The sequence below is a fragment of the Ascaphus truei genome, chromosome 14, assembly GCF_040206685.1.
Source record: "Ascaphus truei isolate aAscTru1 chromosome 14, aAscTru1.hap1, whole genome shotgun sequence".
Taxonomy (NCBI): Eukaryota; Metazoa; Chordata; class Amphibia; order Anura; family Ascaphidae; genus Ascaphus; species Ascaphus truei.
In genome coordinates this window covers 54,776,791-54,804,314 of record NC_134496.1, presented here as the reverse complement: position 1 = coordinate 54,804,314, position 27,524 = coordinate 54,776,791, and the positions used below count along the sequence as shown (strand labels likewise).

Below are 27,524 nucleotides of genomic sequence, written 5' to 3'. Positions count from 1 at the left end.
CCGCGGCGGCCACCGTAGCTGTGCATGTCACCTGCGTTCCAGCAGCAGTTCCAGTCCGGACGCGGCAGCAGGGACCTATCTGAGACGCGGTGGATGTGAACATGTGCTGTGACGACCGCTGGGAATTATAGTGTGAGTGTGTGTATTTATGTTGTTTAATACATTTCTATGTTTTACATCTAACACACGCTTAATGTTCACATTTACCAATGAAAACATGGGGAACCCGACTGAGACTGAATGAGAGAAGTACCCTAAAGAGGCACCAGAGGACATGTCACCAGGCAGAGGACATGTCACCAGGCAGAGGACATGTCACCAGGCAGAGGACATGTCACCAGGCAGAGGACATGTCACCAGGCAGAGGACATGTCACCAGGCAGAGGACATGTCACCAGGCAGAGGACATGTCACCAGGCAGAGGACATGTCACCAGGCAGAGGACATGTCACCAGGCAGAGGACATGTCACCAGGCAGAGGACAGAGATAAAGAAACCTTATTCCACACCATTTACTTACACATGGCCGTGTAAGTAGGTTCATATATATTTGTATTTATCATATGGTCACTTCTATCATACCACGGTTTGCAGCCGGTGGAGATCTTACTATCTGTGTTGGACACGTGGGTGATCGGTGTTAACCCCTCCGTGGGATTATTGTCAGTATTGTATTAAGTTTGCTCTGCACTCCCCTTACCCATTTCCATTTTTCATTCTTTTATCCGAGGTACCTGGATAGACTTTTAGGGTCGAGCGGCAGTCGCTGGTCTTCGCAGTAGTGAACCTGTACCAATAGTGCACATAGAGGTCCTGTGTACGGTAGTATCGAAACCGTTTCATTATTCTGTTTCTGTCGTAGAGAGCGCCGTGGTTTCTTTCTCCACAATGCACTGATAGTATGTAATACAATGCACTGATAGTACCACATTGTATCGCCTACTATCACTGCATTGTATCACATTGTATGTGATACAATGCAGTGACGGTACTGTATGCAGCCCTCACCCACACTGAGGTGGTGAGAGGGCGAGTGAGGGTTATGAAATGATGATACATATTCCTATATAAGGCCTGTTCTGTACAGCAACAAAAGAAGCGGAATAGGCAACATAAAAGATGGTAGATTCCCCAACGTTCATACTGTTTGTGATCACTTTCTCACCTATCACTTTGACTGGGCTGGTCCTGGTTAGGTTATACTGTCTCCCGTTCTCCTCATATGTCACGATACATGTATAGTTGCCTTCGTAGTGCAGTCGTACTGTTGTAAATATTAGGATGAGGCCTTTGGGATGTCGCTCATTGAACCCATCCACTAGATTGCAATTCTGAGAGAAATAACAAGTTAACAAGAATCCTCTGGATCTTTGCTTCGTACAAACTGTATACAGTAATATGCACTGAATTATTACACCGCAAACCCCGCAGAAAAGGAGTTTACCATCCATAAAAGGACCTACATACAAGCATATATCTCACAGTATAAACAAGATATACAAGACACACCATTAAAAATGTAAATATGATTTTTACAAAAGGACAGAAAACACATGTGCATTTTAAATCCTGTTTTACAGACTGCATCCTTAATATAAACTTACTTAGATCTAGCTGGCAGATAATATGATTGGAGCAAATCAAGTAATCAATTGGAAGTGAATCCCATAAGAATATATGACCTATTTTTAACATTTCAAAGATGGAAAGAATAATAAGTCAGATTAATCATGCAGCACAAGGAAAATTATATGTGTATTGGGTTATGGAAAACAATTCCACTGGGAGATCTGCTTTATTTACTTGGCCTCTAGATTTGAATTTTAATTGGGATTTTGGTTACCGTATGGACTGGTGCTCTGTTAATCATAAATTAGGCAATATCCATATTGCGCATTAGGTATCGTACACAACTTAGTCTTACAGCTATGTGAGCTCAGTATAAATATCTCCGCACTGTGTGTGCATCTCGTAATATCTAATGAATAACACATGGTAGATATCACCCAGCAAAAACTTACAATTACATTGCCATTTTGGCCTTCCCATCCCATAAAAGTGAATATGCTGACACATAAAGCAATATATAGTAGTATTGTGTTCTGCCACCACCTAAAGCCCATCCTAAGCCTCATACTGTAATGGGGCACCTCCATATAACAGATATTCCCACTGCCTGCACTAGTGGAGAAACCCCATGGGAAGGACTCTTAATAGAAAGTAGATGGCAGTTCCAAGCCAACCAATAAATGTTATGTTATTAGTAAACGCGCATATGGAGTTTGTATTCAGTCAAATAACAGTAAAGACAAATCACCAGGAACAAGTATTTAACGTGATACAGGCCGTGACTGCAGCAGCTAAAAAACAATTCCATCTCAATTGTTATAACGGGGGGGAGAGGAGGTAGGAGATATGATGCCTTTTATTGGACCAACAAGTAGTTGATATGTTTCACCAGCTCTTGTGCAAGTGCATTTTTAATTGATTTATATCGTCGTTTGATGCAAATGTTGTCAACAGTTTGGTGCTGTGATGGAAAAATGGGTGGGTGAAACGGTCCTCACGTGCTGTTAATGTCTATGCGGTTCCCTACAAGGATTATAATATCGTATCTCCTTACCATGTACCATTTTACTGTAGGAGTTACATTCGCAGGAAAATATCCTTCAGTATCCGGACACGGCAGCTTCCCGATGTGCTGCAAAGGAAACTCAACGACGTCAGATTTCTCAGCTTGGCTCACGCAAGAACCTGGATCTTTCTGGAGGACCTCCCAAGGAAACGCAATCCTGCTGCAATACGTGGTGTTCCTAAGCAAAACATTTGTACGAGATGGTTCAGAATCACAATACTTTATACCAGAACCTCAGCGATTCCAGTTCAAATCTTGGGTTTCAGGCATGTACTCATCCCATTTTTTCTAACTGTGCATGTGGATAGCACTACAAGAAGTCACCCGATTGCTGCATCTCCAGACAGGAGACCCCCAATATGGCAGGCTGGTCCACCCCCTACCAGGCCAATTAACTGATTAGTAACCTTTCTGGGCTAACAAGTCACGAGTACACGTTAATGCAAAATAAGTTGTTTTTCTCTTACGCCGTATAGAGAGTTCCATCTGTCAGTCATTTTATCATAGTTATTTACAAAATTATCTCCGCAGAACAGGACTGGAATTACTGGGCTATTTTAAAGGCACAGACGGGATGAGACCTCGGGCTTTAACGAAGCAGGAGGGTTAAAGAATAAGGCAAACTTGTTTAAAATTTTAATTTAAAAAAATTATTTCTTGCATTTTAATATTTTCGCTGTAATTGGTTCAGGTTTCAGTTTCAAATTTGTAGGCATTTATATCCAGAATTCAGACCCATCACAAAACTAAGTTTCTGAATCATCTAAAGTTTCAGTCAATAGTATAATAATAAAATATTTCTGTTTGAGCATTTTATCTTGTATGCTAATGGGAACGTTTAGCATGTTTAAAGCAGTCTCAAAGCCTGTTAATTATTAGGTTGCAGAGGGAGCCAAAATAAAATGCTCCTAAAGCAACATTAGCAAATTCATCTCTTGCCATCTACTATTGTAGGTAGAGTGGATCAGGCAGGCAATACAGACACGGTGAAGATCTCAGCTACCTTAGGCCGTGGTTATAGTTTATAGATTATAGTGCCTGCTGCAGGGCGCGCGTGCGACCGCTTGACGTCACTCACGCTGTGCGCGCGTGCAAAATCTGCACTGTAGGCAGGAGGCATTGGGAGGCGTGGCAGAGGTGTGGCGTCACGAGCAGTTCGCCCTTTTTGGCTGAGCCTCAGGATTTGCCTCCTCCGTCGCGCTTCCATGTGGTCGCGCGCACTATGTGCGCCTCCATGTACTTGTTCTGGCAGCGCGCGCCATCGGAGGCACTATAAACACGTCCTTAGATCCTGTTTTCTCTAGGAATCGGTATTGGACAATGGGAGTAGCCATGTCCAGCATCGCTGCACACCGACCCATCTTCATTTTCAGGATGGGGAAAGCATTTAACAAACTCCCCTTAAAAAGGCAGTGCCCTTTTAAAAGCTATTTGATGAGGAAACATTGAGCTGTAGATTTGTTTCGGGTATGCCCTGCAGAGCCACGTTCATGATGCAGATTTGGCTTGTTTCTGCTAAAATTAGCAGAAGTTGATCCCCGAGTTCAGCTCTGTGTTTATCTGTGTGCTCCACACAGCCCACGTAATTGATGTCGAGTTTATCAACTGTTGACTCAGGAACAATTAGCTCACAGGAGTTTCAAGGCAGCCCGAGTTGTTGACTCAGAATCACACTACCCTTGGCTTTGACACTGGGGAACGATTGGGGAATGACACATTTGTTTCCTTTTCTTTGTTTGGTGGAGCAGTGATGGGCATGTTTGGCCAACAAGAGGCCGTAGGTGCAGCTTTGATATTATCCTCTGTATACCCACATGATCGGCTTTGCTGAAATCACAAGACAAAATGTCATCTTTTAATGTTGAAAGAAGCAACTTGCATTGCTTGATTTAAAAAGATTTTGTTTTATCTTTTGAAACTGCTGCTCCTAAGGCCTCTATTTTCTGTATTTCTGAGCCATAGAAACCAGAGAAAGCAATCACAAGGAAACATCTAAATAACACATCTAGGAATGCCTGAGAAAGCTTGGGGGACAGGACTGAAGGGGGACCTGTTTTACATGCCCTGCAGAGATTGTACCGCTGACGGGAAAAAATATTAACCCATTTGTGGCTAGTTGCTTACAACAGAAGTTCTCAACTGTAGACCTCAAGCCCCCCTCCCCCCCCCCCCCCAAACAGGTCAGGTTTTAAGGCTATCCCAGCTTCAGCACAGGTGGCTCAATCAATGGCTTCGACTCTCTGACTGAGCCACCTGTGCTGAAACAAGGATATCCTGAAAACCTGACCTGTTGGTGGCCCTTGAGGACTAGAGTTGCCCACCTATGCTTTATTGCCAATATGTTTTTCATTTTTACTAGTGAGCTAGGCCATTCTCAGCATACAGAGCACTATGAATATTTTTTAATCAGTATCATGGGTTCTGTATGATGTTCTGTATTTGGGATTAATAAATGGACAATAACTGACATAACCCCAATCTGGAGACCTTTGTGCAGTTTGAAATGTAATGTGGCGAGTGGTGGGGTAATGCACAGTTAATGATCCATTCACGTCAATTCCAGTGAAGTCGCTGAATTAACTGTGCGTGTTAGCTGCCTGCCGAGCAAGTTACCTGAGCATGCAGGTATAATTCCCCGTGTCATTGACAAGAGCAGGCCGGAACCAGAGTGTGTCCTTCTCTTTACTGATGCGGTTGTCTGGGAGACGGATGTTAATTGGCTCTTCCAGGTCCTTCCCTTGCCCAGTCCAATACCACATCAGGGTTAGGCCTGCGGAGTGGGCCGTGCTGTAGTTATGCTGCAGGAAGTCTTCGAAGAGAGGGCATCGGATGCGGGCAGGCTCCCCATCGTAAGCATGTATTCGTTTCGTGGTGACCACTCCCCAGTCATCACAGCGCTCTAAAGACAGACCCAGGAAACAAGGTTAGCATCCTGCATTCTCCCAGGTCACTCCTTCCTAAATCCTAAAGGAAGCTGCAAGGGGCAATCAACGAGCTGCACAGGGGACTTTACACATCGAACGCTTTCCTAAATCCTACCTACACCTACTGTATTTTGGGATTCACAGCGCGGCCTTTCTGAGGTTAATGTGCAGAAGTTTCAAGTCCAGAATGCTTTACGGTGCGAGTTTAAAGTTTCATGTGAACGGACAGATTTATGTTCATTACCCTCAACGCAAAGGTAGCAAACACTAATCCTCAAGGGCCACCTGCAGGCCAGGTTTTCAGGATATCCCTGCTTCAGCACAGGTGGCTCAATCAGTGGCTCAGTCTCCGACTAAGCCACCATTGCTGAAGCTGGGATACCCTTAAAACCTGACCTGTTGGTGGCTCTTGAGGTCTGGAGTTTGCTCCCCTGCCCCAACGTATATATAGGTAACTGCAAAACAAAATCCGGGCACGCAGACCACAATCCTACAAGTCAGCGATACATATTCTCATATCCATGTACTTAAATTCCTCAGTTCTCTTTTGAACCTTTTTCGAAGCCTTTTGTGACTGATCACTGTTTTCACCACTTCATTGTCTGGTGACCTATAAAGCATGGTCACCGTCGCCACTAGCGAAAGTTATAATTCAGTATAAGCGACGTCTCTTGCGACAAGGCCAGTCATGTCACAAATGGGGCGTGCAGCGCTCTGATTGGTTTAGAGACAGTCACATGTGGCGGACTGTCTCTAAAAAATCTAATTTACCCTTCTTCAAAATTTTTGGTCGCTCCGTCGTGCTTACTATAAGTGCTTGCGACGTAGTCAATGTATTTGTTTTGGAGCGAAGTCGCGTCGCCAGGCACTATAAGCACAACCTAAGGTCTTGCGGAGATTGATATGAAGGCCACATTCTTACATAGTTACAAAAAGTTACAGAGTTACATAGTTACATAGTACATGAGTTGAAAAACACATACGTCCATCAAGTTCAACTAATGCTAAATTTAGACGACAGATACTTTATCCTATATCTATACTTACTTATTGATCCAGAGGAAGGCAAATAAAAAACCCCAGTGACATATCACCTAATGATATCTCATAAGGGGAAAAATAAATTCCATCCTGACTCCAAGAATTGGCAATCGAATTCCTCCCTGGATCAACATTCTTCCCATGTTTACTTATTTGGTATATCCCGGTATATCTTTCCTTTCTAAAATGATGTCCAACCTATTTTTTAACAAATCTATTGTATCTGCCATCACAGTCTCTATGGGTAATGAACTCCACATTTTAACTGCCCTTACTATAAAGAACCCTTTCGTTTGCTGCTGAAATCTCTTTTCCTCCAAACTTAAGGGATGCCCCTGAGTCCTTTGTACTGCCCTTGGGATGAATAGTTATTTTGAAAGGTCCTTGTACTGTCCCTGAATATATTTGTATATAGTTATCATATCCCCTCTTAGACGCCTCTTTTCCAATGTAAATACATCTAATTTAGCTAGCCTCTCCTCATAAGTTAGATTGTCCACCCCCTTTATTAATTTGGTGGCTCTTCTCTGCACTCTCTCTAGTTCCATAGTGTTTTTTCTAAGGATTAGTGCCCAAAATTGTACTCCATATTCAAGGTGTGGTCTTACTAATGCTTTATAAAGGGGCATAATTATGTAACTTTCATCAGGGAGTTCTCCAATATTTTGCTGGAGGTCTTCTGGACTTGTTGCAAAAATAACAATGTCATCAGCAAAGAGTACGTGACCTTAAGTATTCACTGTTGATTTTGAGATATATAATAAACAAATGTCGGTGGAATATCATAAACCACAAATATATGTTAAAACCTACCAGTCTAGTGCTTTAACAATAAGCCACAAATCATATCACACAGCCTCTCAGAAAGTAAATAAGTACAGTACATATACAAATTTAAAGCCCAAGACTTCTGCAAAGTATCGGCTAACACGTGAGGTCATTATTAATACAGTACGTTTTCAAAAAGAGCCATCTAGCAAAAATGTGAATAAAAACCAGACTGGCATCTTTATAAACAAAAGGTTTCCATCCGTCTTCCACTGGCAAGGAAATCCTTTTCGGACTGTACGGGACTTCACTTAGCAGAATTATCTCTCTGGGGAACGGGCAATATTTCCATTCTATAGCCCTGCTATTGACAGGTTTCCATTATCCAACATCCCTAGTCATTCCCAAACCAGTGAGTGGCACAGGGGGAGGAAGACGACAGTTCATGCAGAAGTGTCATAGACAGATGATGCCTGGTGGTGTTTAGTGCACTGCTAAGCCTCTAGCTGTCATATCCAAGCCGCCTGATTCATGGGCCGCCACGGCTACACGTAATTGTTAATAAGACAGACTGCTTGTCACGGGCAGAATGCTAATGGCAGCATAAAGTATGGTTTGCTTGTCTAAAGAGTATTTGCTCACATTTAAAGATGCAGTTCCACTAAACCAGGTGAGATTGTGGTTTTCTTTCCATGTTCTTCTATATTTGCCTCTACTTTCTATGTCTATGCTGATCACGTCATTAAGAAATCCTGCTGGTCCAAGATGCTAATGCCATTTATTCCCTGCAAATGAGCACGGTGCACTATAATAATATGAAGTATCCCCGCACACTTTAACCTAAGACTTCTCCTGCCCAAAGAAAATTGAACTTAACCCCTACATTGTCCGAGGTGCCCGCCATAGCAAGCAGCCATACTTCGAAGAGCGCGGTGTAGAGGGAGAAAGGGGGTGGCCCGGTATTAAAGGGGTTGCACCCCATATGGCCATCCCCTGACCTCACCAGAGAGACAAGGGGTTAACTGGACTGTGGTCCAGGGATGAGGTTTGCACCTTGTTGTACCTTGAAAATGTATGTTCCCCTGTTCCCATGTTTCATTATAAGCATGCATTTTAATGTTTTAAAGTGCATTTCTGTATCTCCAGTTCTGGAGGTCGCAGAGAGTTCATATTTGGCCAATATGTGGAGTCACTGTAGGCATTAAAAACTGGCAAAGGTCGACCCACTGAGCCCACCAGAATGGAACTTATTAATATGTGTAGATATTAAAGTGTATATGTATTTTATTTTGGATCTGTTCTGAAAATGCAGACGCTATTTGCTAGGCTCATAAGTCATGAAGGGCAGACGGCTGAGTAGCCTAAGCACGGTGATCAAAAAGTAACTGCCTTGATTGTTACCCAATGTCTAGGGATTAAGTATTAGTCAATCAACAAACTCTGCCAGTCTAATTGTTACCTGAGGGCATGGGTTAGTCTGTTAGTCTGTGTCTCCACAATAGAGAGTGAATACAGATAATTGTTCACCAATAGGCTGTGTTCAATGTTAAGAATAGGGTTGCACAGGTATATAAACTTTGTCAACCCTACAGTTTTTAGTTGTGCTGGATTGCTGGAGTTGTGCTTCTGATTACATCTTGAATGTCACTGGACTGCTGGAGAATTGCTAGTGGATACTTCTCCATCCCCCAACCCTAAGTAAGTGTTATCTTCTTGCCTGTTAATTGTACTATATTGCTGTGTTCACCTTATTTAAGGAATACATTATATTTTATTATATCTAAGCCTCGTTCAGTTCAACCCAGATATTTGGTGTTCATTATATCTTGTCATAAGCTACCGTGACACGCGGCCATTCCTGATCAGTATATTTTGTGGGGTGCTCATTTTATGTAAGGACCGACATGAGGTGCCCCCCCCCACCCCCACACCAGGGGCTTATCTGGGGATCATTTTGCTGGTTTTGAGAGAATTTTGGCTGAGCCACGGAGTTCCACATGAACCTACACTTCCCCCGGGACTCAGCAATAATCCAATGAATTAAAACGCATGCAAGAAGAACAGAATGATCATTATGGGGAGTACAAAACTGGGTAAGAAGAGAACGACTATGTTATGCTTTTTTTCATTGCAAAGCATGTTCATTTACAGGATAGAACAATATTCTTCTTTAAAACGAAGCCCTGCTTCAATATTGTTTCTTTAAATATGTATGCCACCTGGGGCCCTTCTATTATCTTACTTCATAATACAACATCATGCCACCAATATCTCATCATCAAGTTTACGGTTGTGAGGGAGAACTGGTTGAAAGAAACATACATAGCAAGATACCTTTGGACAAAAGGAATCAGCTGCAACGCCTGTCTCTGGTCCCTGAACTGATACAAATTATTAGAGTGATCTGATATTACACAGAGCTTTCATATACTGGGGTTTTAGCGATTAAAGCAGGTGTTAGATTCTTAAATGATTAATAAAAATGAACCCAACTATTATCAGGTGTTCTAGGTTGATGACATCTAAAGATGGTAGACTAACACCTCAAGCCATATTACTGGGACACGTTGTTGTTGTTGTTGTTGCTGTGTTTCAAAAAAATCAAATGTATTGTTTTTAGCTATGGGGACCCCCCGTTTCCCCGAGAAACTTACCTCTAAAAGGGAGTGTAGGTAGCAGATCCAGTTGGGCTAACATAATGGCGGCTTAAATGCCCCGTGGGCCAATAGGAATGGCTTCCTATCGGCCCATGTGACACAGAACATTTAAACTGTGGAGAGATACATAACCAGCACCCCCTTCCGAAGTATCTCAGGAAGCAGGGGTTCCCCGGAACAGAAGGCAGCTCGGTTCAGCTCCGGAGACCCCCTGCTTCAAACCTATTTATTTTTGAAAAAAAAAAGGTTTCCCCAGAATGCGGCTTTAAAAAAGAAGTTAAAAGGGATCTATCAGACTCAAAACATTATCTGTTGTGCTTTATTCTCATGCACTGCTATTTATAATGCCTGCGCTGGAGAGCTCAGACAGGCACAGGGATCATTAGAGCTGGCATGAGAAAGAAGGGACATTTAACGCTGGGTCAACTATCAACTAAGAAGAAGATTTATTGAGGCGCTGCGACTGCAAACTGGTTGGTCAAACCAAATGATAAAAACCCAAAGAAAGGCAAGATTAATATGGAGGTCATTTGTTATGGTTTAACCAACACTACTAGGACCTTCAAGGACTTTAATTGCAGTGCAACAATATACACCACACTTTATAGTATACAGTCAGCTTAAAGTAAATATATTACTTTGACAAGAGTAGCCGACATAAAAGTACATTTAGGTAAAATAGAATCTCAAGAGCTTACAATCTTAGTGGTTTGATCTGAAGTACAGTATATAGACACAGTAACAGTGTATGTCCTATTAATACTTAGCAGGTAAAATGAGTGTATTTCACACGAGAGGTTTTGTCAAAGCGTATGTTCCACATTACTTTATTAAAGGGTCTTTTGTACCTCAAACATAAACACCTACTCCATATTCCGCGAAGTGATCTTCCCATAGATATAAAGTGACTAGCTTTAGATTACATTGATCTAACACGGAGTCTCACTGAGTATTCAGAGACCAGTATTGTTATCACCACGCTACTTCAGTCATATATTTTTTTTCTAGAAATAGTTATTTATTGTTCAAATTAATAGCTGTATTCTTCTCTGTTCATGTGTCATCTTTGTAGGACTTATTAATATATCTTTATAAACCCAATGCACTTTTGAAACCTAAAGAAGTTGGACTGTGTTCTAATTGCCCGATAATGAATGGGAAGTGAAAGATGTGTCGGTCTCATAAATTAGACATTTAATGGCTTATATTCCAATTCAACTGAGAGGTACAAGTGATGGATGAGGGCAGCTATCTATGCATGACATTTACAAGGCAGCAGAAGTGGCACAATGCGTATTTTTGTTGTTTCCTAAGAAACATCATGCAGTAAGTCTTTGGAAACTAGTTCAAAGGCTTCTACATTCAAACTACATTGTTTTACCCCAGAAAAGAGACACACCAGCACACAATAATAATCTGACCTTTTGCTCCATAAATGCTTATTATTTAAACTTTTGTACTCCAGTATTTCTTAGCCAATTTAAATCCCCCCAATGTTATTGATTAATTTACCTGAAATCACGCAGACCTTGAATAAGTTTTGGCCAATTATTCAAAAATCCTCATGTCTACAGCTGGGCGTCTCTGGTGGTCTGCTCCGTGTACAAAGTGTACATAGTGGTTTCAGCCCTCTATGAACAGTGGATTTTTGCATGCACAGCCTTTCTAGCGATTAATTTGCTTACGTTATGTGGTTTGTGCCTGGGCTTCATGGCATATCTGCTGAGTTCAATTATCCTTCTGTAGCCCTGATGTAAATTTTCTCTTTCTGGCCCCCCTCCGCGAGTGCCGTGCGGTAGCGGGTGCCGCCGGAGGCTTTGACGGACCCGCCGGCACTTCGCGAGGGTGGGGGCCAGAGCAGGGAGCAGATCGGAGCTGTGGTTGCCGGGGACGCGATCGGGCCGTCGCTAGGGCCGCGATCGCGTTGCCACCGGCTGGGCGGCTTGTGAGGAGGGCGCCGCCATTGCGCATTAGCTCGCGCATGCGCAGTGAGTACAAAGCGCGCGATGGGACTCCAGAGATAGGGAGAGGTCGCGCGAGAGTAGGGAAGAGGATAGGAAGGTTGAGGCGGCCATTAGGGGTTCGCGCATGCGCAAGGGAAGCGCGCACGCGGCCCCAATGCATTAGGCAGCCCCTGGGAACTACAACTCCCAGGAGGCTTAGAGAGACAGAGGTCAGGTGCCCCAGAGGAGCCAATAGGGCTGGAGGAAGCTCAGCCCGGGAAAAGAGATACATTTCCCGGGCTTTGCAACAGTCAGTCAGGAAGAAGCAGAGGAAGGAGTAGGAAGGGTGCAGGGAGCGCGTGGCTCCTGCAGAGGTAAGGGTCCTCCCTAGATTCCCAGGCAGGCCCCAATTCCCGGGTAAAGGGCAGGGGGTAACTGAAGAGGGACGCCTTAACTAGGGAGGTGACCCTTGAGTGTGGAAGGTGCTGGTTTGGCAGTGTCGCAGCGGAGAGAGCTGTGGGCACTGTCAAAGAGGCACAGTGTGCTAGCAGTGTGTTTGCTGCGGGATCCAGGGGCTGTGTGTGATTGCAGCTGTCTGTGAGTAGTGTCGCTGTATGTGCTGGGCGCAGTGCGTGCAAAGTGTGGATCCCTGCAGGCTGACAGTGTGAGCGGTGTGTCAGCTGCAGGTGCTTTGGGAGTAGCTAGTTAATAGCTAGTTGTTAGTTACAGTTAGGACTGGGTAGCTGGGGGAAGGGGGGCAGGTTATTGTCCACAGGCCCTAGGAGTTTTCCCCAAGCCATCCCAGGTTGCGGTTCCTCAGGGACAGGCCCTAGGTTAGGGTTGCTGTCACTCCAAAAGTAGTTAGGCAGAAAGCTGATAGCGGCGGTTGCTGTCCCCATGCGGTTGGTGTTGCCGTGATCCGGTTGCAGTTCCCGTGAAGCGGTGGGACCCTCGTTGGGGTCCACCGGCAGAGTACCTGGAAAGGATCAGACGGACGTCTGACCCTTTGAGAAGAAAGTTGCGGTCCCGAGCATCGGAGTGCTCGGAAGGTATCTTCAATATTATAAGTGTACCAACTGGGCCCTAGCTTAATATAGTGACTGCGCAGTCACCCACGACCTCCGTAGGAGTTACGAGACATTGGGTGTGGGGTGATCACAGGACACTTGGTTGGGGAACACCAGACATTGGGTTGAGGTGATGCGGGTAGAGCATCTGGTTATGTTATGTTATGTAATGTGTTATGGTATATGATATGTGTTCTCAAGTAAAGTGTTAGTATTGTTTTATCTACGTGTGTTATGGTATTTCTTATTCAGGGCTATCTTTCCTAACGGGGGATCCTGGGTAAGTGGAGGCGCTGCACCAGGTAATGGTAAGGGTTTCCCCAGGCTCCCAGCTAGCGGAGGCTCAGATCTCCTGGAGCCACACAGGTACATGCACCACAGTAGTTCCTTATTGCAGGCGTTCACAAAAAGGGCTACACTTCCATAAAAAGAAACGGGGCACACCTGGGAGGAGGGGCGTGTGGAATATTATCCACCACGGCGTTTCCATTCTCTGCAACTCGCTCTGTCGCTCTGTACACTTACTTCTCCTTAGGACTCCATCTCTCAACCTATTTCAGCCACTTTTTACCCCTCTGTGGCTATGTCCCTGTCTTCTCTCTCTGTGGGTTAGATCCCCAAAGCTCAGTTAAATCAGGGCTCATAACGTAACGTTACCTAAAACAGCAACGCACATTATTTTAATCTGGGTCTAAGCAAAGCTAAATTATATGCAAAAACACGCATTGGCGTGTATTGTCATCGGCGTGATGTTATTGTAGCATTGGTGTGGGTTAGGTATGTGTTAGCGCAGGGGTGCGCACACTGGGGAGCGCCGCACTTACAGAGGCCCCGCGCTCTTCCCCATATCATTTAAATTGATTGTCGTGGGTGAGCCCAGGGCCTCTTACCTGCTCTACGGCTTTTCCTGACACGTGTCGCCATGACAACGCAGCGTCAAATGGCAATGCGTTGCCATGCAATGACACAGATAGATGCCGGAGAGCAGGGGGGGGGGAGAGCAGGCAGGGTTGGCACGACAAAGTTTGCGCACCTTTGTGTTAGCACACAGCGATTATGGAAAACATCGCTCAACCTAATTATGTTGGTAAATTTGGTGTTGGGGGCAACCTAGGAGGTGACTGGAGACAATAAAAGTGTCCTGAAGAAGTGCACCACGGAAGAAATCCTATATGCGGTGTACAGCACACAAATAAATTGCAAGTCATTTGATAATCATTTAATAATTAACGTTTATTAAAATTGGTACGAAAAAGACTACCTTAAAATAGAATAGGTTGATAATGTGACCAACAAATAAATCAAAAGACTAAAAAGTTAACCCCTTAAGGAACGTTCATCCACTTGCTGGTATAAATTTCACCATTAGCCGGATGTGGCATATATCGGAGAGAATTTATAATAACCACCTTGTTAAGTGCTACTTAATGGATAATGCTCTACATAGACAGTGAATAAATGGTGGTAGATTTGGCTCAATAACTGCTACTCGATTGATGATGCTATCCTTATCTTACACAGAGTCATTTCTGTGATTGAGCCTAGGTGGTGTACAGTAGTAGCTCAGTGAGTTACTGTACAAAGTGCTTCACACACTGTTCCAATATAGCAAACATGGTGTCAAAAGTGCTATTTGGATGTCATGCACTGAAAAGCCACTTTAAACCATATAGCAAGGCTTGCAGCTAATAGAGAGTATGGTTAAATCACAGAGAAATTCATTCTAGGCATACAGACCATGTATTTACTACAATTAGCAATATTTGGCTGTAATTTATTTCCCTATTGTGATACTAATTACATTGAAAGAGTCTGATCTTATCCCCTTTGCTGTTTGCGGTCTGCATAGAAGTTCTGGCCTCTAGAATACGATAAAATCCAGAGATACAAGGTGTCCCCGTAGGCGGCAAAGTTTACAACGTATCCCTTTTTGCTGACGATATTTTGCTCCCCCTGACAAAACCAGACACATCCCTGAGAAGCTTGATCGACACTCTAGATGAATCCGGCAAATTCTCAAATTTCAAAGTTAACCATACTAAATCAGAAGCTATAAGTTTATTTATACCTAAAGGAAAAGAAAATGAGACGAAAAAGAAATTTCCTATAAAATGTAAAACAGACAAGTTAAGGTATTTAGGGGTAAATATCACACAAATATACGAGGATATATATAACGCAAACTATCCAGATTTAATCAAAACTCTGACAAAAAGATTTAATAAAATGGTCAGGGCACCAGATATCCTGGTCAGGCAGGATTATATCAGTCAAAATGAAACTTCTTCCAAGAATATTGTATTTATTTCAAGTATTGCCAGTAACAGTTCCAGCTCGTGTAATCAGGGATCTGGAGATTGAGATAGCTATATTTATCCGGAATGGCAGGAAGCCGAGAATTAAGAGTCTGATCTTTCCAGAGGTGTGCCAAGGAGATACATTGGAATAACCTCCGCTCTTTAAAACATACTTAGTTAAACACCTGTATTGTAGTGTACATCAGACATTGTTAATATGAGAGCGGGTTAATTGGCCCCGATTAGCGACTTCACTTACGGTCTTATAATTAGTGTAAATTATTGACCATATCCCACATGCACAACCCCTAATGATCAAAGCAAGGGGGCAGCCTGATCACTAGTGTACTAAACCTCACAGAGATAAGAATGAGCAGACCCTACAAACAGCTGCTCACTGATACTATGACAGCGGGTCCGTGGGGACACAGGTGCGTGCCTATGTCTCTACAGATATAGGACAAATGCTGGGTGGGGGGTAATCTGGTGACCATGTATACTGCGGAAACGTAATCAGTATTTCTGTATGCAGACATAATAGTGAATTATTAAATCATTATCAAATGACACGCAGTGTGTGTGGTGTGAACCGCATATCCAATTTCTTCCCTGGTGTACTTCTTCAGTAGTGTGTGTCTATTTATATAGCGCCAAAAGTGTACTCAGCCCTTCACAAAGAATACAGTACTGGGAAATATAATCAGTGGTTGACAAATCACAAAAAAATCTACTCGCCACCTAGTACCAAACGTGTGCTGCTTGGGCCAATATTTACTCGCCCGGGGGTTAAATCCACTCGCCCGGGGCGAGCAAATGTATAGGTTTGTCGAACACTGAATATAATAATACAATAAGCAGCAAAATCAATCGGGAAGGAAATCCCTGCCCCGAAGAGCTTACAATCTAAGTGCACTTTTACTATTAGGAATGTGTTAGCCTTACACCCACCCAGACCCAGACAAAGGGAGACAGAGAGAGGGTGTTTAATTAAGTTTAACTAACGTAACATAAAATCCCTGTGTTAACAGTAACAGATTTGAGTGAATTGGATGTTCGCATAAATGTCTCGTTTACATGTCATTACCACTAATGGCAGTTACAGGCAACACAATGCTCTTTACGGGATAAACCATTACTTAACGTGACGTTATTGGCCTCTGAAGATATACGGTACGACTTAACGTGTCGTTACGTTAGGTAAAGTGTCGATGTCATCAACACCAACATTGGGAACGCCCTAGAGGTGCTCGTCTAGAAAGCAAGGTTAGAGCCTCAGGTGGGAGTTTGGTACCATTTAATACCTGAAGGGCACCTCTGGGTGTTGGGACTGCTTGCCCAGCCAGGTGAATAATGCAGACAACCAAGTGACATAGGTACCGATTGTACAGCCAGGCTGTTTGTTTTATCCCATTGAAACGATTGGTAGACTGTAGGTGCTCTACACCAGCGGTGCACAAACTGGGGGCACAAGACTTTTCAGGGGGGGGGGGGCGATTACAGAGGCCCATTGCCATAGAGATGTGACGTCACATGACACGTGGGTCACGTGACGTCACATGACACCGTGGGTCACGTGACGTCACATGACCCCGCAGTGTCATTTGATGCAACATTAGAGGCGAGGGGGGGCGCAACCGAGGAGGTGAGAAGGTAGAGGGGGCGCAGGGAGTTTACGCACCGCTGCTCTACACAAATATCAACAAGGTGAGCGCAGTGATAAGCTGTAAAGTGGGATCCTAGCAGCCACAGAGGGAATTAGCATGTGTTTTTAGTTAAAACATCCAATGGATAGAGCGAACTCAACTGTAGCTTTAACAGAAGGCTGGCAGAATGTAGTAGTTTTATCTAAATTGGCAAATAAAGCTGTGACCTTTTATTACCAACGACAGCAGAGTATCTGACATTTATATTAAGGAGTGGGAGGGGGTAAACACAGGTACAGAGGGCCCACCGTCAATATCATAAACCTGTGTGTCACATTGGGTTCTCTGAATTAACAGAGTTTATTGAATCTAGCCCTATTCCTCCTAACTTCTCATTGTCCATTTTACACCCCACCCCCTCCCCTTTTACTTCTCTGTACATATACCTTTAGACAACTGCCACTGTTCTAGAGTTGTTTCTTCGCTCTCCCCCTCATTTCTTGTTTGTACGCATCATTACCGCTCTTTCTCTCTGTTCTGGAATGCACTTCCTGCTGGGTTCCCGGTCTGTCTCTGCTTCGCATTGCAATCGTTTCAACATATTTTGAGCAGTTGCCAAGTACAGTGCAGGGGTTAAAACATACTGCCTGGTTCAGTCAGAGTTTGTAGGTGATGTCATAATGATCAGGAATTTCCCTGCTACGCGGTGATCCGTGGGTCATAGCACATACTCAATGTTTAACTCGGCACACTGTCCAGTCCTGTTTCGTCACCATGAACATTCCCACAGCACTCCTCCCAGGGAAAGAGATCAGTGGATACACGAACACACAAAACAACAGGAAACATCCAGAACACACAAAACAACAGGAAACGTCCAGCTATCCTGAGGACTCAATGCACAGTTCAGTTCTTGATTTGTCATGTTGAGTTTGTGTGATGCCTGCCACTGCTGGTCTCTAACACGCATGTACACTTAACGTGTGGGATCCCACAGTAGTGATTTGTGTGTGGAAAAGGTCAGTGAAAATGGACACAAGTCCTCAGAAGTTCTGACTTGGTGGGCCAAGGGCTTCGTATCTACCTTACAATTCTCTGTTTCTATGTAAGAAAGCTGCCGGGAAACACATGAAGACTCTAGTTTGGGTAAGGAGTGGCTCAGTGAGTAAAGACACTGATTGGCACTGAGTGTAGAGCAGGGGCTTCTTGTGACCTTGGGCAAGTCACCAAAAACATAGATTGTAATCTCATCTGGGAAGGGACTGTGCCTGCAAAATGTCTCTGTAAAGCTCTACGTAAAACTAGCAGCGCTATACAAGAACATGCTATTATTATTATTTAACCTTTCAGGAGCCTAATAAAGTGCCATGTATACCCTGAACGTTGATCCTTGTATGTATATGTATATGAACAGCCTCTCAACAAATAAACCCTGCCTGATACAATGAGCTAGCAGGCGTACATTATAAACCCCAGGACAGGTCAGGTTTTGAGGATATCCCAGCTTCAGCACAGGTGACTCAATCAGTGCCTCAGTCAAAGACTGCACCCACTGGTGCTGAAGCAGGGATATCCTTAAAACCTGACCTGTTGGGGGGGTCTTGAGGACTGGATATGAGAACCCCTGTGTTAATGGTAGAAAATGTCCCAGCTAACTATGCATCGTCTCTTAATGATCACACATATCCCCAGGCTAAGGAATATCTTTAGATTTTTGTGAGCTAAAAGTACAGTGAATTCTGCACTAGCACTGAATATAAAAGGGAGAGCAAAAAACACTAAAACAAATGCACAGCATGAAACTAGAGGTCCCGTGGTCTCCATTTCCCACTTCTGCTGGGCTCAGGACAACAATTGCCTGAAACATACGGCACCTAAGGTATGTACAGGCAAACCCCGCATTAACGTACGCAATGGGACCGGAGCATGTATGTAACTATGTAACACAGGCATACCCCGCATTAACGTACGCAATGGGACCGGAGCATGTATGTAACTATGTAACACAGGCATACCCCGCATTAACGTACGCAATGGGACCGGAGCATGTATGTAACTATGTAACACAGGCATACCCCGCATTAACGTACGCAATGGGACCGGAGCATGTATGTAACTATGTAACACAGGCAAACCCCGCATTAACGTACGCAATGGGACCGGAGCATGTATGTAACTATGTAACACAGGCATACCCCGCATTAACGTACGCAATGGGACCGGAGCATGTATGTAACTATGTAACACAGGCATACCCCGCATTAACGTGCGCAATGGGACCGGACCATGTATGTAACTATGTAACTACAGGCATACCCCGCATTAACGTACGCAGTGGGACCGGAGCGTGTATGTAACTATGTAACACAGGCATACCCCGCATTAACGTACGCAATGGGACCGGAGCATGTATGTAACTATGTAACACAGGCAAACCCCGCATTAACGTACGCAATGGGACCGGAGCATGTATGTAACTATGTAACACAGGCAAACCCCGCATTAACGTACGCAATGGGACCGGAGCATGTATGTAACTATGTAACACAGGCATACCCCGCATTAACGTACGCAATGGGGCAGGAGCATGTATGTAACTATGTAACACAGGCATACCCCGCATTAACGTACGCAATGGGGCAGGAGCATGTATGTAACTATGTAACACAGGCATATCCCGCATTAACGTACGCAATGGGACCGGAGCATGTATGCAACTATGTAACTACAGGCATACCCCGCATTAACGTACGCAATGGGGCCCGGAGCATGTATGTAACTATGTAACACAGGCATACCCCGCATTAACGTACGCAATGGGGCCCGGAGCATGTATGTAACTATGTAACACAGGCATACCCCGCATTAACGTACGCAATGGGGCAGGAGCATGTATGTAACTATGTAACACAGGCATACCCCGCATTAACGTACGCAATGGGGCCCGGAGCATGTATGTAACTATGTAACACAGGCATACCCCGCATTAACGTACGCAATGGGACCAGAGCATGTATGTAACTATGTAACACAGGCATACCCCGCATTAACGTACGCAATGGGGCCGGAGCATGTATGTAACACAGGCATACCCCGCATTAACGTACGCAATGGGACCGGAGCATGTATGTAAAGCGAAAATGTAGTTAAAGTGAAGCACTGTTTTTTTTCCCACCTATTGATGCATGTACTGTTCTGCAATCGTCATATCCGTGCATAACTGATGTAAATAACACATGTGTAACAGGCTCTATAGTCTCCCCGCTTGCGCACAGCTTCGGTACAGGTAGGGAGCCGGTACTGCTGTTCAGGACGTGCTGACAGGCGCATGCGCGAGCTGCCGTTTGCCTATTGGGCGATATGTCCTTACTCGCGAGTGTACTTAAAGTGAGTGTCCTTAAACCGGGGTATGCCTGTACTGTATTTAATCCTATTTAGCAAAACAATGAGGTGAGCTCAAGCCAACCCATATATAACAAAATGTATCAATAGCACTGTGTACCGTTCTATACGTAGGAGTGCTGCCAGGGAAAGTATTGAACCGTTTATATTGTATCTCATTTATTTCTTCTCTATCCGAAAAAAACTCTGAGCCGGCAAAACGCCAGCACCTTGACCTCATTTCTAACACTCACCCGGTCCATCTGTTGTCACTGATCTGGGACATTCATTTCAAGAATCCTTATGCAAGCAAGTTTGTTTCCCCCCCCCCACCCCCCCAATCAATTATATCTCGCCAGTCAACAGGCTTCTTCCCCTTTAAATTGCACAGCACCATTTCCCGTCACCCCCCAGCAGTCCTGGGATTCATACAAGGGAATCAGAAAGGGAATGGTGTCTACAGACTTACAAGGGATGCACGGCTCTCTCTGTGCTGTGCAATGAGTGATGGCCAAGGAAAATAATGACTTGTGTTCATAGGATTTGGGAACATTGAATTATTTATGGTGCAGCTTGTAAGAATTTGGTGTCAAAGATGAAACTGTATTATCCTGTCACTCAAAAGCATATTTGGATCTTTTCATCCTTTTGTAGTCCAGGGTTCTAATAGCGGTATTGGTTCTGGAGGAATGGAGGTTTTAGGTTGCGATATCTTTTCAGGGACCAGCGTTCTTTATAGATGGAATTATAGTGTACAGCGTCAGTGAATGTACCCTTAGGGAGAAACCCAATAGGTTTCTCATGCTATGTGCAATATCATTTCACGAATAAAGAATCCGATACTGTGATGTGTTTGTTTACCTAGTTTTCTATGAAAGAAAATTTAATGTATATTATTTTACAGTGTAAAGAACAAATCGGGACACTTCAAGGAAATTTTAATTGAGGCCAAGGACGCAGAGCTAGCAAACAATATCTTAACAAAAAATCAATGTATGTCTCTATTTATTTAGCACCATCCATGTACACAGTGCTTTACAGCTGTAACAAACGGAGATAATAGGATTAAGCACTTTGTGCATAAAAGTAGTTCTTGGGAAAAGGAGTCACTGCCCCGAAGAGCTTACAATCGAAGTGGTAAGTAGGAACACCTTGCCGAGACAGTACTTACCAGAAGCGTCGTTTCCTGGGATAGTGGAGACACAGAGAGAAATCAGAAGAAAGCCTAACTTCATCCTGTCATTAAAGGAAAACATGGTTACCATACTGTCAGATAAATACATATAGCCTAGCACATATAGCCTAGCACGGATAAAGATAAAGACATATAGCCTAGCACGGATAAAGATAAAGACATATAGCCTAGCACGGATAAAGATAAATACAGTCTAGTTTGATTTTGGTGATAAACTGTAGGGGTTTGCTTATACTCTGTATAAACTGTGATAGAATCAAAATAGCACTATTCAAAACATATCAGACAAGGATTTTATATGTACGCTGGCAAAGAAACCCACAAATGTTCAGATAGTGCAAATAATGTCAGGTATGTACATTTAAGTTAAAATTCACATTAAAGAAAAAGACCCTGGACAGTAAATCAGAACACAGACTTCGGGACATACTCTACAGCAGCGATTCTCAGTATGGCGGGTCCCAAGCAGTATAGTGGGGTCACGTAGTATAGTGGGGTCCCAGGCAGTATAGTGGGGTCCCAGGCAGTATAGTGGGGTCCCAAGCAGTATAGTGGGGTCACGTAGTATAGTGGGGTCCCATGCAGTATAGTGGGGTCCCATGCAGTATAGTGCGGTCCCAGGCAGTATAGTGGGGTCCCAGGCAGTGTAGTGGGGTCCCAGGCAGTATAGTGGGGTCCCAGGCAGTATAGTGGGGTCCCAGGCAGTATAGTGGGGTCCCAGGCAGTATAGTGGGGTCCCAGGCAGTATAGTGGGGTCCCAGGCAGTATAGTGGGGTCCCAGGCAGTATAGTGGGGTCCCATGCAGTATAGTGGGGTCCCAGGCAGTATTGTGGGGTCCCAGGCAGTATAGTGGGGTCCCATGCAGTGTAGTGGGGTCCCAGGTAGTATTGTGGGGTCCCAGGCAGTATAGTGGGGTCCCAGGCAGTATAGTGGGGTCCCAGGCAGTGTAGTGGGGTCCCAGGCAGTGTAGTGGGGTCCCATGCAGTATAGTGGGGTCCCAGGCAGTGTAGTGGGGTCCCAGGCAGTATTGTGGGGTCCCAGGCAGTATAGTGGGGTCCCAGGCAGTATAGTGGGGTCCCAGGCAGTATAGTGGGGTCCCAGGCAGTATAGTGGGGTCCCAGGCAGTATAGTGGGGTCCCAGGCAGTATAGTGGGGTCCCAGGCAGTATAGTGGGGTCCCAGGCAGTGTAGTGGGGTCCCATGCAGTATAGTGGGGTCCCATGCAGTATAGTGGGGTCCCAGGCAGTATAGTGGGGTCCCAGGCAGTATAGTGGGGTCCCAGGCAGTATAGTGGGGTCCCAGGCAGTATAGTGGGGTCCCAGGCAGTGTAGTGGGGTCCCAGGCAGTGTAGTGGGGTCCCATGCAGTATAGTGGGGTCCCAGGCAGTATAGTGGGGTCCCATGCAGTATAGTGGGGTCCCAGGCAGTATAGTGGGGTCCCATGCAGTATAGTGGGGTCCCATGCAGTATAGTGGGGTCCCAGGCAGTATAGTGGGGTCCCAGGCAGTATAGTGGGGTCCCAGGCAGTATAGTGGGGTCCCAGGCAGTATAGTGGGGTCCCAGGCAGTATAGTGGGGTCCCAGGCAGTGTAGTGGGGTCCCAGGCAGTGTAGTGGGGTCCCATGCAGTATAGTGGGGTCCCAGGCAGTATAGTGGGGTCCCAGGCAGTATAGTGGGGTCCCAGGCAGTATAGTGGGGTCCCAGGCAGTATAGTGGGGTCCCAGGCAGTATAGTGGGGTCCCATGCAGTATAGTGGGGTCCCAGGCAGTATAGTGGGGTCCCAGGCAGTATAGTGGGGTCCCAGGCAGTATAGTGGGGTCCCAGGCAGTGTAGTGGGGTCACGTAGTATAGTGGGGTCCCATGCAGTATAGTGGGGTCCCAGGCAGTATAGTGGGGTCCCAGGCAGTATAGTGGGGTCCCAGGCAGTGTAGTGGGGTCCCAGGCAGTGTAGTGGGGTCCCAGGCAGTATAGTGGGGTCCCAGGCAGTATAGTGGGGTCCCAGGCAGTATAGTGGGGTCCCAGGCAGTATAGTGGGGTCCCAGGCAGTATAGTGGGGTCCCATGCAGTATAGTGGGGTCCCATGCAGTATAGTGGGGTCCCAGGCAGTATAGTGGGGTCCCAGGCAGTATAGTGGGGTCCCAGGCAGTATAGTGGGGTCCCAGGCAGTATAGTGGGGTCCCAGGCAGTATAGTGGGGTCCCAGGCAGTATAGTGGGGTCCCATGCAGTATAGTGGGGTCCCATGCAGTATAGTGGGGTCCCAGGCAGTATAGTGGGGTCCAATGGCAAAAAAAGAACATCAGTATGACTGCCAAAAGTGAAAAAGCTGAACTCACCAGCCAGGAAATGAAGTAAAAAAAACTTTATTAACTACATTAAAAGTGAAGACATCACACACAAAAGTTCCTCCACCTTTTTTCTACAGTATAGTGGGGTCCTAAGCAGTATAGTGGGGTCCTAAGCAGTATAGTGGGGTCCCGAGCCTGTGTGGGAGTGCACACTTAGTAAGGCACCAAACTATACTTTAGCATGGGTGGTCGCTCCCCACAATGCTTTGCATCCACAGTAGCAATGCATTGTGGAGCGTGACTTTGGAAGCTACCGCAGTGATTGACAGCTATGTCCCCCATGCTGTCTGCAAACAGGGAGGTGCCATTTGGGGCCTTATTAAACGTGTGTTCCCGACACGGGCTCCGGACACTATACTGCCTGGGATGGGTCACACAGTTAGCGGTAGTCTGACAAGTCGGAGTTGGCAGAACAAAGAGATTATCGCGCGGGGGCTACAGAAACCACTGTTCCACAAGATATCGGGCAAAATACTTATCTAATACTAAAAGGAACCTAAAAAAGATGTTACAAGAAATGTTTACAAATGTTTTTTGAAAATAACTCCAAAAGACCAACTTTGCGTTCCACCCCAAAATGTATTTCTTTGCTCTCCTCCTTTACGGTTTGTAAATCGCAATTCCCACAGAACACATAAAACATATTTGCTACTGTACATCCATGATTGGTTTTTTTTTGTGTGAAAGGGCACAAGTCAGCTACAGTACTATAAATGAAAGGACATGTATTGAGCGTGTTTGAATGTATTTTCCCTCATCAAAGAGCAGTGTGGAAATAATGCATGGTCATTTCTTTAATCACCATCTCCACTGTTTATATATACTGTACATTACTGTAAGTCAGTGAGGGTGTACGCAGCTTGGGGAAAGCAGAGGGATGGCCAGCAGCTTTCATTCCCAGAATTTCTTCTCCTTCTGCAGACCTTTGTATAATTGCATTTCATGGCCTGAAGGGTCAGGCCAAATACCCATGAGAAACCACAAAGCATCCGCACTCATTCTAGACCCAATTTAGGTCACTACTTTCGGTAACAGAAAATCCGAGGGCAGTAAAAATATAACAATGTTTCCCTTTAGCCGCAGGGTAGCGGTTAATGGAACCTCATAATAAAGATAGATTTCTTGTTACCAGTGATGAGAAATGGCTTCAACTTTCTTCATATGTTTATCTCCTAATAGAGCCACTTTTCTGTACTTGAAAGGGGAAAAAAAGAGCAATTCTTTTATACTCCTTGGCAATAAAGCAAGAAAAAAAAGGAAAGGAAAAAGATTGGAGTTCTCAGGCCGTCTTTCTACCCAGGCTGTTGATACACAAAGCTGTGAAAAATGGCCTCTTCGTGCCAAACCCATCTCCGCGCTGCCTGAGCGATGAACACTGAACCCATCACTAAAGCCTGTCTGTGCTTCCATACATTGAGTTTTGTTGCTTATATTACACAATACCAATTTCCTGTTTATTGTGAGCGGTTTCTCACCTGGGAAGACAAACACAATGAAAAGAAAAATGTCACAAACATACATTACACGGGGTGTTTCATCCGAGCCCGTTTGTGGCGAGAATAAATCGCAAGGGGCTCAGTCTAAGCGCGTCACAGATCAAATATGTCGTCTTCGTTTCTTCATAAAGGAAACAATCATTGAAAAACCTACGCCATGTCTCCGTTATTAAAAATAAGTAATCACAGACTCATACAGTACATACATACATACAATCATACATATAGTAAAGGATAAAAGGCCCATATCGTCTAATCGGTGTGATTTCGTAAAACACTTTCCGCTGCCGGAAGACGTGTCTCATTCAAGTGAATGGGAAGGTGGCCAGTGAAATAGCACCGTTTAGGAAATATGACCCACAATCTTGTTTAGGATTGCAGGTTGCTAATTCAGAGTATAGCATTTCATTTGGCTCTGTTTAGTTCTGGTATAGTATATCACACCGTCCCAACGATTCCACGTGTTTTGCTGCATGTGTAACATGGAAGGAACGCTAGTCCCCAGTGGTTAGTACGGGCTCTGGCAGTGGGAGGCGCTAGTTAGAGTTACGAAGATCGCACGATATTAGGAAAGTACTTGAAACACCAAAATAGCTCTTCAGGGTGAAGGCTTGTGTACAGTGCTGTGTACACTGCTAACGCATTGCAGAAATAATTCATTACATTTATTACTATTAAATTGCGGAAACAAAAAGCAAACTCGTACAACAAGAAAGTGATCGCTGTATGCCACGTTCAGATCAACCTGCTGCCCTCAATACTGCGCATTACACAAACACATCCTATGTGCTGTGTGAACAGGACGGGGGGAATTAAACAGCTTGGTGCTTTCCTGTTCAGTGCAGTTAATAGGCTTGAAATACGCGGTTACTAATTTTAATTAGCGTGATTGATCACTTCAAACTGTATTCCCAGGACCAAATGAATTTGAATGAGAACAGGTAACAATAACAAGAATGAAAACAGAACCTCAGGTGCAGAGAACACTGCTGCGTGTGCATACAAATACGCACCTTTCCTCCGCAGACTGAAGAAGCACTTACATACAAGTATACAGTGCTCGGTTATTTAAATATCCAACGCTACCCTTTCAGTATACAATCAAGGAAAATCCCAAGTTAAAATCTCCTGGGAGTTTAAAAAATGGCTGCCATTATCTTTTATAGGCTCTAGTTTGCAAATCTAAAGAATAAATGGCATTAAATCATTTCTAAGGATACATGCAAACTGTATTTGGTCTCAGCTTTGTTGCTGATCTATTTCTATTAACCCCTTGGCTGCCAGAGGAACCTGCCATGCTTTACAGAGATACTATACAAGACTTAAGCCAGGGAAGCATAAAACAAATACATGCCTAATATATCAAAGTAACATTGATGGCAAAGGATCCCGCCCCCTGCCTCACGCTCCAGTACCGACCTCCTGGTGCAGAATCCCATCAATTTTATAAGAGAGGATCATTCAGGTGCTGGAAATAGAGCCATATGAAGAAATACTCCTTTATACACACACCTCACAGTCTATTCACTTCAATGGGCTGCAAAGGACCATATTTACTAAACCATGCTGAAGCAGCCTTATGGAATAGAACTGCCTGGCAAATATGGCCCATTGTACACCAAATAGTGCCTACTTGTGAGGAGCAAAAATGGAAACCATACAGGTCCCCCCTGTCTTTGGGTGGACCAACAGAAGGAAGCGTCCATCAAATGCCATTTCTCTATGCTCTCACCTGCATGTCCAGAACACCTCTGGTTCCAATAATAATATCAATAAAATGGGTTGGGACCGGTACTTCGAGAACTACATGTATTACTACTGTGAAGCGCTATGTACACTAATGGCGCTATATAAATAAAGACATACAATACAATACAACTGCCACCTGAATATATCATTTAGTTATCCAAGTGTGCTGCTCAACTCCAGTCCCCAAGCACCTCCCCCCCCCCCAACAAACGTCAGGTTTTCAGGATTACCCAGTGTAACAGGGGACGTATCCCTGTTCAGAAATGTGCCTCTAATCCAGCAGTGTGGTGGTTAACTGCTGGTAGACAATTAACCAACTCCACCTGGCTGATTACAGGTGTCAAAAAAAGCCTGCCTACTGTAGGAGAGAGGAAGGGAGATTTTC

At 44.6% G+C, this 27,524-nt stretch overlaps 1 protein-coding gene across 4 annotated transcripts in view; it reads right to left on the bottom strand.

The window, feature by feature from the left end:
* Positions 1-27,524, bottom strand: part of IL1RAP (interleukin 1 receptor accessory protein) — a 106,131-nt gene that overhangs the window by 23,884 nt on the left and 54,723 nt on the right. For 3 of the 4 annotated variants that reach the window (XM_075571040.1, XM_075571038.1, XM_075571042.1), the window contains 4 exons: positions 21,528-21,592; positions 5,249-5,534; positions 2,624-2,813; positions 1,166-1,331 (listed from right to left, as the gene is read on the bottom strand). In XM_075571040.1, coding sequence (XP_075427155.1) covers positions 1,166-1,331; positions 2,624-2,813; positions 5,249-5,534; positions 21,528-21,591 — 706 coding nt within the window. In that variant the 5' untranslated portion in view covers position 21,592. The remainder of the gene's footprint in view (positions 1-1,165; positions 1,332-2,623; positions 2,814-5,248; positions 5,535-21,527; positions 21,593-27,524) is intronic. The other variant, XM_075571041.1, reaches the window with a different exon arrangement.